The sequence below is a fragment of the Podarcis muralis genome, chromosome 8 (assembly GCF_964188315.1).
Source record: "Podarcis muralis chromosome 8, rPodMur119.hap1.1, whole genome shotgun sequence".
Taxonomy (NCBI): Eukaryota; Metazoa; Chordata; class Lepidosauria; order Squamata; family Lacertidae; genus Podarcis; species Podarcis muralis.
The window spans coordinates 27391169-27404268 of record NC_135662.1 but is presented as its reverse complement, the minus strand read 5'-3'; the positions used below and the strand labels follow the sequence as shown (position 1 = coordinate 27404268).

At 43.3% G+C, this 13100-nt stretch overlaps 1 protein-coding gene across 1 annotated transcript; it reads right to left on the bottom strand.

Annotated features, from left to right (window-relative positions):
• Positions 1-5877: 5877 nt before the first annotated feature.
• Positions 5878-9618, bottom strand: LOC144328681 (zinc finger BED domain-containing protein 5-like). The gene is made up of 2 exons (XM_077932871.1): positions 8922-9618; positions 5878-8004 (listed from the first exon to the last, which is right to left on the bottom strand). Exon 2 carries the CDS (start codon positions 7824-7826, stop codon positions 5946-5948), a length of 1881 nt encoding a protein of 626 aa, XP_077788997.1. The 5' UTR covers positions 7827-8004; positions 8922-9618; the 3' UTR covers positions 5878-5945.
• Positions 9619-13100: the final 3482 nt, after the last annotated feature.

Below are 13100 nucleotides of genomic sequence, written 5' to 3'. Positions count from 1 at the left end.
ACAGCTCCTCTTTTAGCCTTTCATAACCCAAAGAAAGCCATCAGTGTCTCAGCAGATCTCTCCGCCTATGAATTAGCAGCAGTTCTCCTCCAGGGACAGTCTCCAGCCGGCTTGCAAGTGATAACATATGCATCATGTTCGCTCAGTCCTGCTGAGCTGCAATATGCCCACAATGAAGAAAAACTTTTGCCGCCACATGGGCTTGTGAGAGATTCAACAACTTCCTTCTGGGGTGAGCATTCCAGGTAGTAACTGATCACAAACTCCTCAATTTGCTGTTGGGTTTGAGATCCTTCACGAACTACCACTGAGGAACCAATGATTCTACGTGAGATTTAAGAGATTTCAGTTCACATTCTGTTACGTATCAGGAAAGAAATTTAACACAGCAGATGCTCCCTCCAGGGCTCCACTTCCTGAGGTGCTTCCAAATGATTATGCTAAATAGCAACATCAGATGGAAGATTCCCCCCCCCCCTTGATCGTTACATCTTTGCTCCTAACAGTCTGAACGAGAGAGAAAGAGAATAAGAAGCTGATGTAAGATTGTAAAGGTAGAGGTAAAGGTACCACTGCCCATACGGGCCAGTCTTGACAGACTCTAGGGTTGTGCGCTCATCTCACTCTAGAAGCCGGGAGCCAGCGCTGTCCGAAGACATTTCTGGGTCACGTGGCCAGTGTGACGAAGCTGCTCTGGCGAACCGGCACCAGAGCAGCACACGGAAACGCCGTTTACCTTCCCGCTATAAAGCGGTACCTATTTATCTACTTGCACTTAAGGGTGCTTTTGAACTGCTAGGTGGGCAGGAGCTGGGACTGAACGACGGGAGCTCACCCCGCCGTGGGGATTCGAACCGCCAACCATGCGATCGGCAAGTCCTAGGTGCTGAGGTTTTACCCACAGCGCCACCCGCGTCCCTAACATTGTAGGGACCCACGATGTAACATTGTATCGTATAGTAAACCACTGCAAAATTGGTGAGGCTGAAATAACTAATTGAAATGCATTACTATATCCTTGAGAGGGACGCAGGTGGCGCTGTGGGTTAAACCACAGAGCCTAGGGCTTGGCGATCAGAAGGTCAGCGGTACAAATCCCCGCAATGGGGTGAGCTCCCGTTGCTCAGTCCGTGCTCCTGCCAACCTAGCAGTTCGAAAGCACATCAAAAGTGCAAGCAGATAAATAGGTACCGCTCCGGTGGGAAGGTAAACGTTGTTTCCGTGCGCTGCTCTGGTTCACCAGAAGCGGCTTAGTCATACTGGCCACATGACCCGGAAGCTGTACACCGGCTCCCTCAGCCAATAAAGCGAGATGAGCACTGCAACACCAGAGTCGTCCACGACTGGACCTAATGGTCAGGGGCCCCTTTACCTTTACCTTTACCTTTACCTTTACCTTTACTATATCCTTAGTGAACAGTCTCAGGAAACTTCACATTGAAACAGAGTCTGTTGTTGAAAGTGCCCAGTCTTGCTATTCTACACCAATACATTGTCAACAAATATTGTCACTTCTGATGAAACAACATCAATATCATAAAGAGACATACCTTAGAAGGGAAGTCATTTCAAAGGTGAGGGACCACGACAGAGGAAATCCACCCACAGGGCCCTACTCAAGGACTCTCATTAGGCAAGGAGAGCCCCCCCCCCAAAAAAATATATATATCTTATATCTTAGGACAGTATGGAAGGAAGTGTTCTTTCATATATTTGAAGCCCAGGTCTTTGGGAGCCTTAGATAATAATTATGTTATTTCTTGCATGTATTTTGTACAATTGTTTCCCCTCCTACTCAGAAATAGGGGTGTGGTCATTAGCTGTATAAGAACTGGAGAAGGGGAGCTGGTATGCTTCAGTTCAAACTGCACCCAAGGCAGCAAGCCCACAATGCATAGGGAAGATGCAAATATGACAGAAGAAGGATAGCATACCCAGCTTTATATTTTGCTTTGAGATGGACTTCTTATTTTCCCCACTCCTTGCTTCCTAAGTAGCCCAGCTTTGTCAACTGTGTGACAAAGCTTTGTCAGTGTGTTGTGTACAGCAACAAAAGTCTACGTCCCCCAGTCTGTACAACATTGTCAGTGCTATATTTAGTATGGCAATCAGAATTTTTTTGGGTAACCTCACATACAGTACATTCTTGAAAAGTATCGTAAATGTCATGTTACTTGGGAAATAATGACAGTCGCTGTGGCTGTATTTCAGCTTTCTAAAAACACACACGAGAGTATAATATCCATTTTGAATGACAAGAGCTCATGTGAAGGCTTGTAATAATGAAGGAAGCATGCAATTTCAGAAACCACTTTCCCCCCCTTTTTTGCAGCTTTAAACACAAACACTAAAGAAATACTGCCCTCCTACACACAATATATTTTCCTTCACTTGAATAATAGTTGTTTTGCCCAGAGTAAATGATGGCATGCATCCTAAGAAGCGATGGAAGCATTTAGCTATATATAGTTACATTGCATTCAGCTTTCAGGCAGATAAAATAGTCAGAAACTCTTTAAAAAGAAACAAATAGAATTCAATATATGGAGTGATATGTCTCAGTGGGGGGACGAAAATACGTTTATGAAAGCTACTATTTTCTTTTTTCCCACTGAAATGCTGATGAAACCAAACCTGTTTCTAGTCTGGCATTAGCTAAAAAAATAAATAAGTTTCATATATATTCCTTACAAGATGTCAAAATTGCTTTCCTCGTTGATTTGCTTAATGCATTTGAAAATATCATTGCCTCTATAACATGAGACTTTACCCAGGATTTACTATAAATCAGGAATGTGGAAGCAGGTGTTCTTCAGATGTTAGTGGACTTCCAGCATCCCTGATCATTGGCCATGCTGGCTGGGGCTAATGGAGGCTGAAATATCAGCTCTAAAGAAGAAGAAGAAGAAGAATTAGCCCATGAAGATTTCACTTTTAGGAAACTAGTTCACTAATGTGATGTCATAGAAAGAATGCAAGAAGTACATTTTGCTTAAAGCCAAACTTAGACTTTTTATCTCATGAGCTATTTTGCTAGTACAGCTCTTCATAAAACCCGATGTAATGGTCTCAGAATGAATTGGTCTCAGCATCAGCATCACAACCACTCTCTTCATGATGAAGGCAGAATACTATGGTAGCCTCATCTCGGTCAAAAGCCAATCATCCTTAGTGATTTATGAGTGGTCACTTTCTATCACTGCTATGACTTAGAGAAGCTTCCAGCTATGGCTTAGGAATCCAGTAGAGCAGACACCAAATGATGGTCATAGCCAACAAAGAATAGAAGGTTCTGCTAGAAAACCCAACATTGTTTTCAAATTTCACTCTCTTTTAAAAAGGGAGCACCAAACCGTAGCAGCAACATGGCATGTTGTTGTTGTTTAGTCGTTTAGTCGTGTCCGACTCTTCGTGACCCCATGAACCAGAGCACGCCAGGCACTTCTGTCTTCCACTGCCTCCCGCAGTTTGGTCAAACTCATGCTGGTAGCTTCGAGAACACTATCCAACCATCTTGTCCTCTGTCGTCCCCTTCTCCTTGTGCCCTCCATCTTTCTCAACATCAGGGTCTTTTCCAGGGAGTCTTCTCTTCTCATGAGGTGGCCAAAGTATTGGAGCCTCAGCTTCAGGATCTGTCCTTCCAGTGAGCACTCAGGGCTGATTTCCTTAAGAATGGATAGGTTTGATCTTCTTGCAGTCCATGGGACTCTCAAGAGCCTCCTCCAGCACCATAATTCAAAAGCATCAATTCTTTGGCGATCAGCCTTCTTTATGGTCCAGCTCTCACTTCCATACATCACTACTGGGAAAACCATAGCTTTTACTATACGGACCTTTGTTGGCAAGGTGATGTCTCTACTTTTTAAGATGCTGTCTAGAGCAACATGGCATATTTTCCTTTAATTTGTTCAGCTTCAAAATGGTCAGAGATGATGGGAAGGAAGATCAGTGGTGGTGGTGGTTCTTCTTCTTCTTTGGCGATGACTTGTAGCCAAGTAAGATTGTTTTCCATTAACACAATTTTAACAGTGGCTCTCTATGTGACTGTGGAGGCCAATTCTGGATCCACACGTCCTTTCACAGTGGGGACATAGGTTTCTGGGTGGGAGATGATCAGGGTGAGGGTTTGCCAAGTGTGCCTTTCTCTTAGCACATTTTTCCCTTTCATCCTGAGTTCGAGCATCCTCAAAGCCCATGACACCTTTGGTAAAGGCTGTTCTCCAACTGGAGCGCTCGCAGGCCAGTGTTTCCCAGTTGTCGGTGTTTATACTACATTTTTTTAGATTTGCCTTGAGTCTTCAAACGTCTTTTGTTGACCACTGGCATTCCGCTTTCCATTTTGAAGTTCGGAATACAGTAGTTGCTTTGGAAGACGATCATCAGGCATCCGCACAACATGACTAGCCCAATGAAGTTGATGTTGAAGAATCATCACTTCGACACTGGTGAACTTTGCTTCTTCCAGTACACTAGCATTAGTTTGCCTGTCTTCCAAAGTGATGTAGCCGAGGTTCACGCACCTCAGGACTGGTAGGCCAGAAGACTCGGAACTCAACAGTTGGAAGAGACAGAGCCAATGACAGACAAACAGAACTCATTCTAGATTTGTCCCCATTCACCTCCTTACTGAGTTCTATAAGGACAGCAGATAAACTAAGGAGAAGCAAGATGTCACAGGCAGTACCTCCCTCCACCCCCGGACTGGTTGCAAATAAGCCAATGGGCAAGTGGAAGCTGGCTGAGGGCAGAGTAAGGTTGGCAAGACATTTATTTGCATTTTAAAATATATATTTTTTTAAAAAAAAAAAAGCTTTCTAGGCCAACGCTCCACAGCTCTAAGTGGATTACACTGTCTGTTAACCATATAGCACTTCAGGCTGTTGTAGCTGCTTTACATACATTAGCTCAGCGACAACAGCCTTGTGGAAAACTGGAAAAAAGAACCTGTTTTCCAAATAAAAAGAAAGATATGAAATGTCTTCAACCTCACAACCCATCACCCCAGACCCAACGTATTGCAATCATTAGCATATTACTGAGGTCAGCCCACATCTGTTTCCTTTTTCCTTCTTTAATTTCAATTATAACTTGCTGTTTTATATTGCACCATTTATTCCTAAGTGACTGTAGTGCCAGAGAAATGCAGTCAGCCAATTTATTCATTAGATCTATTGTAGTGGAACTGGGGCAGGATGGGGGGGTGGAATGGGTTTTATTATCAATCTATTTAATTTCGAGATAGAATTTAGTGGAAATCAATATTAGAGAATGCATAATTGCTAAATCTTCTTAAATTAATAGACTCATTCATTAAGTTTCCCCAAAAAATACTTAGCTGGTATTTCTTGTGACTTTCCCTAATTAATTAGCAAGCAGAAACCAACTGTGAGCAAAAGAGTTTTGGCAATTGTGTGGCAGAATCTGAAGATCAGTTCCCAGAGAAGAATAAATTCAGATGTGTATATGGGGCATATCAGCTCAAAGGGAGGGAAAGTGGGGGGAAAGAGCTGGTGGACATGAGCTGATTATCTTTCATGGATAGATAGAAAGATAGATAGATAGATGATAGATAGATAGATAGATAGATAGATAGATAGATAGATAGATGATATAGATAGATAGATAGATGATAGATAGATAGATAGATGATAGATAGATAGATAGATAGATAGATAGATAGATAGATAGATGATAGATAGATAGATGATAGATAGATCAGTGTTTCCCAACCTTTTTTGGGCAAAGGCACACTTGTTCCATGAAAAAAATCTCGAGGCACACCACCATTAGCAAATGTTTAAAAAATTAACTCTTTGCCTATATTGACTATATATAAAGTAACTCTCTTTAATAGGATTCAAATAAACACAAAGAAAGTATTTTATAATTACTTTATTATGAAATAGTAAGTAAACAGAAATATGAAAAATTATAAAATACTTGATTCAGTGCGCAACCTGGGCCTGTTTGGCTGAACACAAAGCTGATATTCTGGCTGGAATCGAAGAAAGACACACACGTAGCTCTTCGTCAACAGCTCTCAGTCTCTCTCTGTATTTAGTTTTTATAGCAATCATGCTTGAAAAGCTCAACTCACAGAGATATGTAGTGGAAAATGGGAGCAATGTCAAAATAGCTTTGTTTGCCAGAAGGGGGAACTCCTTGGCAGTTTCCAACCAAAAACTGTCCAAAGGTAGATCAGCAAATCTTAGCTTGAAACCACGATTTTGTCTCAGTTCAGTTAGTTCCTCCTGCTCCTGTAAAGTCATGTCCTTTCCACCAACTGATGCTGAGCTATAAGGGTCCCTAACCCAGTCAAGGCATTCAGTGGAGACTGAAGAGAAATAAAATGACAACTTCCCCTCGAGAGTTTTTAAATGTTTAGCTATTATCTCACACAGTGCCGCAGTGTGAACACCTTGCCATTGCTTGGTGAGTGTGAACATTTCAAGATTGCCACTTTCCACGTGTTGATGCCAGAGTTGCAGCTTTGCACGGAATCCATTTATTTTATCTGTACTTGTAAGCAGGTTTTCATTTCGGCCTTGCATTCGTGTGTTCAGTTCATTCAGATGATGAAATATATCTGCCAGGTATGCCAGCCTTGCACACCACTCATCACTTGCAAGCAGTTTTGCGTAATCTGCCCTCTCATCTGTCAGAAACACTTTAAGTTCCTCCCGCAGCTCATACACACGAACCAAGACCTTGCCACGCGACAACCACCGGACCTCCGTATGAAACAGCAAGGTTTTATGCTTCGCTCCCATCTCCTCACACAAAGCTGCAAATATGCGACTTTTCACGGGTCGTGACTTTACAAAGTTTACCATGCGCACAACATCATCCAACACATGAACTAGGTCTGCTGGTAAAGTCTTGGCTACGAGGGCCTCACGGTGCAAAAAACAATGCGTAACAATAACATTTGGATTTCTTTCCTTCACTCTGCTTACAAAGCCTTTGGTGTGCCCGACCATGGCTGCAGCTCCATCGGTGCAGACACTTATGCAGTTTTCCCACTTAAGTCCTCCTTGTTCAAGGTATTCTGATGTGACCCGAAAAATTTCTTCTCCTGTTGCTTTTTCTGGCAATGCCTTGCAGAAAAAGAAGTTTTCTCTAATTGCATCACCATCAACAAAACGCACATTGGCCAAGAGTTGAGCATGTCCACTGATATCAGTAGACTCGTCCAGTTGTAATGCAAATTTCTCACTGCTATGGATCTTTTCCAAAACCACACTTTCAATGTCTGCAGACATGTCATCAATACGTCTGGAAATTGTGTTGTTTGAGAGAGGTACTTTGGCTATTTCCTTAGCTGCTTCAGGTCCGAGCATCTCCTCTACAATAGCTTTGCAGGCGGGAAGTATTAATGTCTCTGCCACAGTGTGCGACTTTTTTGACTTGGCTATAAGTTCAGCAACGTGATAGCTAGCTTTAAGAGCTCTTTCATTTACCTTTGAGGTTTGTCTCATGAAAGTTGCCTGTTTCTCCGTGTTTTCACGCAGGCGAACAAAATAGTCCACATTCTTGTTTTGAAGCGAAGGGTGTTTCGTTTGGAGATGGCGTTTAAGTTTGCTTGGGACCATAGCACTGTTAGCTAGCTTTTCACCACACACCACGCACAGTGGAGTTGGTTGGTTTGCATCTCCGGTGAAAGTAAATCCAAATGAAATATAGCTTTCGCTATATTGCCTTGTGAGAGAGAATTTGCTTGAGCTAACCATCTTTGCTTTCTTTTCATGCCCACTCGTACTTGGCCTCTCATCTGGCTCCAAATTTTGTTCAGAGTCCAGTTCTTTTCTTTTCAAAAACTTTTCCATCACTGCAGTATCCGGCCTCTCTGCAGTGCCGACTCCCGCTGAGTCCTGGTCTCTGTGCTCGGGCGGGAAGGAAGTCGGAAGATGATGTCCTACTGTGATAGGTCCAGGCTGGAGTCCGGACCAATCACAGCCAGGCAAAAAAATGCATACTGTGTGAGCTCAATGCAGCGGCTCATTTCTGCAAAGGAAAAAAAATGGGTTTAGATGGGGGGGGGGGAGAGGCGAGGTAGTCGTTATACAGAACAGTTTTTACTGCCTGTATTACGGGCACGAATTATACATGGGAATGGCGGGAAGAGTGATGGCAGCACACGCAAAAGCGGAAGCCACGAGGTCCCCGAGGGCCTAGGCTGCTGCGGAACAGCGGTTGAAAAACACTGGATTAGAGAGGGCAAGAGCAAGGCAATTTCCATTGAGCTTCATGGCTAAGCAAGGAATTGAACTTCCAACATGGATGTCTTCCCCAGTTTACAGAAAACCTAAAAAGGTTGAAAAACACTAACAGCGGTTGAAAAAGACTGTAATAAGGCCACTGTCACTTAACGGCTGTATACGCTGTTAACCATCTTTCCCAAATAAATTTTATTTATACCCCGCCCTCCCCAGCCAAGACTGGGCTCAGGGCGGCTAACAACAAATTAAAAAACAAGTCGATTGAAATATAGTAAATAATAAAAAATAAGTCGATTGAAATAAAAACAATAATAAAAAACAAGTTGATTGAAATAAAAAAAACCAATAATAAAACAAGTTGATTGAAATATAACTTAAAAACAAGATTAAAATACAACATTTAAACATCAAAATGCGGTTGAGTTGCAGAATTCTGCAAGCAGAATAAATTCCACAGCCCCGATACATTGGCACCTCGTGCCGTTTGAGTTGCAGAATTTATTCAGCACACAGAAAATGGCCTTTTGGGGGGTGAATGTGGATGAAGCAGGAAGAGAACTTAAAAAAAAAAGGCATGCATGAAATCTAGCCCCAAACACACACACGCACACTTTCCCCAAAGTGGTTGATGACGCAGGATATTTCCACATGCTTCAAAAATGCACATTAAATAAAATGAGAGAGAGGAGTGCACGCACTCACCTGCCAGCCTCGGAGCTGTGGAATGCAGCGACATGAAGCAGTCTGTGTCCTTCCAGGCGCCAACTCAGACCTGCCGTGCTGTTTCGTTCCCCCGGCGTCGCTGCCTTCATCCAGCCGGATGCCTCTCCTGCCCAAGGGACGTGTCAGCAGCCACCCGGCGCAGGACGGCCCCACTTCCTGCTGCCCACAAGGCTTTGGGGTGAGAAACACGGAGGGGCAGGAGAGTGGAGGTTCCCTTAATTGGAAAAAGCAGGGAGGCAGGCTGCTTGATGCCTGCTGAAGGGAATCCCGAAGGCGCGATCGCGCACGCGCAGGCCCAGTAGCGAGCGGCAATGGGATGTGGTAGCAGCGGCGGCACACGAAGTCCCCCAGGCAGCGGAGCAGCTCGCCCGTCGAAGCCTGCACGATCACCCGCCGCGGGGAGCCGGGGGCGGCGGCGCGGTTGCCGGGCAGCGGCGGGGGTGGTGGTGGCGGTGGCTGCTTGCCGCCCTCCTGGGCGGAGGCGGGCACGGTGGGCACCGGCACGGCCAAGGGCCCCTGCTTGGTGCCGTCGGATGTGGGAGCTCGCTCGCTCGCCGCCCCGCGTGTGCTCGCCGAGCATGCGCAGGCCCAGTAGCGAGCGGCGATAGGATGTAGTGAGCGGCGATGGGGCTAGCCGGAGAGGGCGAGCCCCCTCCGCTCCGGCCCTAAAAAGGGCAAGCCACGCCCCCTCCAGCCAGCCTATTGCCTGGCCAGGAGGCGTGGCCGGATGGGATTCCCCTGCTCTCGCGGGGGCTGAGATGGCATTCCCCGCTCACGTGGGGGCGGATGGGATTCCCTGCTCACGTGGGGAAGGGCGTGATGCCCGCAACCCCACCTCCTGGGGCAGGCCCAGTAGCGAGCGGATGCGCAGGCCCAGTAGCGAGCGGCGATGGGATGTGGGAGCTCGCTCGCTCGCCGCACCGCGTGTGCTCGCCGCCGCCGCCCCGCCTCTCACTGCCCGACTCGCCCGCCTCCACGGAACACAAGGCAAAGTTCCACGGCACACTAGTGTGCCGCGGAACACCGGTTGGGAAACACTGAGATAGATAGATAGATGATAGATAGATAGATGATAGATAGATAGATAGATAGATAGATAGATAGATAGATAGATGATATAGACAGAGCCAGAAGCAAAGCACAGGTTTTCAGTACAGACTGCAGAACCTACCAATATGTTGCCACTAGTGAGTAACAGGCAGCTTTGAAAGCCTTTATTGTACAAGCTCATATGGACTACCTACCCCACAACTGAAATTCTGGAGGTTTGCAGATGAATTTCTTTTGACCTTTTACTATTCCTGAAAAAAAAGCCTTTTTATTAAATCTAGTGTGAATTAACTCTAGTAACTTTATATTAGATTTGCCATATTAACTATAATCCACTGGGAACTTCTATACAAAATGGATTGAAGATGCAATGCAATGCATGTGAGGGATGGAGGTTAGCATAGCAACTAAAATCCATTGGACTATGTTCCACTGAATTCAACGATACTTATTTCTAGGTAAGTGTATATAACTAGCCTTCCCCAATCCCAGAGTCTTCCAGATGTTTTGGACAACAACTCTCATCAAAGAAAAGTGGTTGTGAGCTACTCTCCAGGAGCCTGCATGACCACACAACGACAGCAAGTCAGAGTTTATAGGGGGAAAGGCAGGGTATAACTAAATATATTGTATAACAAAACAACAACAACAATGTAATTGTGAAAAATACACACTGATTTAATTCATCTTATTTCATATTGGCCTTTTTTTGTCTTGGTTTACCATTTCATTCTTAAAACATGTAACTGACATCCAATAAGAGATTTCACCTCTTTGATAGAAACATTCACTCATTTTGATCTGTTTGTTTGTTTTCTACCTCGCCTGCATTTTCCATATTGACCTCATTCACATCACAGCAAGATCTAAGGGAGAGCGCCAATTCACTCAGTGGGATGGTATGTGTTGTCCATTTGGAATGAATACAAAGAATCTAAGGTCTTCAGGGAAATTTTCAAATCATCCTGTGATCACCACCTGCCAGGGATACAAGGGCAGCTGCAAAACATCACACATGCTTTTGCTTTTGAGCACGCAAAAATGCAAGATGCTTCGTATTTACCTCATTCTTTAGGGGAAATAAATTTGAGAAAGAGATGAGAGATAGTTGTGCTTTAGGACATTTATGGTTTGCAGATCAATGGAATTGGGGACTGCAGTTGTGGGATGGTAGTGTGCAAATGAATACACAATCCTAGTCACTCACCAAGGCGTTCTCTGCAATTCCTCTATAAAGACATGTTCATGGGGTTTTTTTTAAACAACATCCCACAGTTCACACAGGAACTAACACTGGCATTTTGTCTCATTTGCTAAAATACTGTTCATTTTTCATTTGTAGCTTTACTACATTTTTTGTATGGCTGGACAAATCCATCTATTTCTGGTCTATACTAATTCTGCACAAGTCCATTCCATTAATCTGCAACCTATTTAAACAAGTACCTATGAGAAAAAATACACATTTTGAAACGTATATTCTTTTAAAAAGACATGTTTCTAAAGGTATTTTCACTTTTTAAAATAGGCATTTTTAAAAGTCTAATAGCCAGTAGTTAATGATCCTAACCATGTTTCTCAGAAGCAAGTCCCACTGAATTCAGTGGGGCTTATTTAGATAAGTGGATTTAGGATTGCAGCTTATGATCTGCACCTTAGTCCTCAAGTACACCTAGTTTTCTACCCCTTCCATGTTATTCTAAATAGAGGTTTCGATGACTTGCAAAAGCGAGCAAGAACATTTGTGCCAAATCTTATATTTGTGTATTTTTCTCATGTGTTTGTTTGAATCTAATGAGGACTTTGGCTTTCATGATCCTTTGCCCTAAAAAGAAGTCTAAGTAAATAATTGGCTAAGCAGTTTGTTTGTTTTTTTGATGGCTGGTACCAGTTCAAGATCATCTTGAAGCCACACCCTCTGAATAAGAAGTCCCACCCCTAGATCTGCACGCATGAAAATTACACACATCTTACATGTTTTATTTAAGCTGCAGTCCTGTTGTTGCTACTTGGCAGTAAATCTTATTGAACTCAGTGAAACTTACATACAAGTAAACACACATAGGATTCCACTGTAAGTTTGATTATTTTATAATAAGCCTCAGACAGAACCTTTCCTCGATTTCTTCACTCTTTGGGGTATATGTTGCATATCACCTCTAGATCTGACCATTTTAGCTACTGAAATAAATGGAATTCAGTTTAACGGAGGAATACATGTGTTGGCCAGAGTGATGGCATATCTGTCACCATGAACAAGGACACTTGGAAGAGATTAAACAGTCTTAAAACATAACAAGCAAAGATGCAACCAAGTGAAAACATAAGCATGGACTTGATCAATGCAGGTGTATGGAATTGTAATAGATATTGCTATGAAATATAATTGAAATTTGAAAGCAACTAATAAACTAAGCCAGCATGCTGGATTATGGGACTATTCCTAGACTACTAAAACATATCCAGATGGAAGGGTCTCCCATGGTTAGTTTTATGCCACGAAGCAAAGCCAGAATACCTGAAATATCATCTCACTCCTGGGAAAGTAGGGTTAAGGTTGCAGTCTCAGCTTGTCTTTTAGACTGCACCCGTGACACTTACCCTGACAATATTGGAATGTGCAACTTTTGATAGGTTGCTGAATAAAGTCAATAGGCTATGTGAATTTCCCTCAACACACACATTTTTAATATTCTATATTGCCATATTTGGGTTTGTCTGTTGTTTTGGAATGTCATTTTGGAATGTCATTTTTGGGGGGCCCAATAAATAGCTTTTCTTGTTGTGAACTGCCCAGTGATAGGCAGATGAATGATGATATACAAATTATTACTATTATTATTATTATTAATATCATCTGACTGCCGAAGCACTCTACCATATTGCGTGGCTGCTTTAAACTGACAGTTTTATGGATTTTACTGCTTCCACTGCTTGATCTGTTTTTTATTGTTTCTACCGATACTATCTTAATGTATTTTCATTGCTTTTTTATCTCTGACGTGAGATGCTCTAGAACTTTTTAAACTGAAGGGCAGTGTATAAATATATTAGATGAACAAACAAAGATGCTCTTCAGCTTTAAAGTGGCTTGCTTCCCGGAATCTG

Bases quoted from the DNA above. Each gene is read 5' to 3' on its own strand.
- LOC144328681 (XM_077932871.1), bottom strand. From the start codon at position 7,826: ATGGAAAAGTTTTTGAAAAGAAAAGAACTGGACTCTGAACAAAATTTG.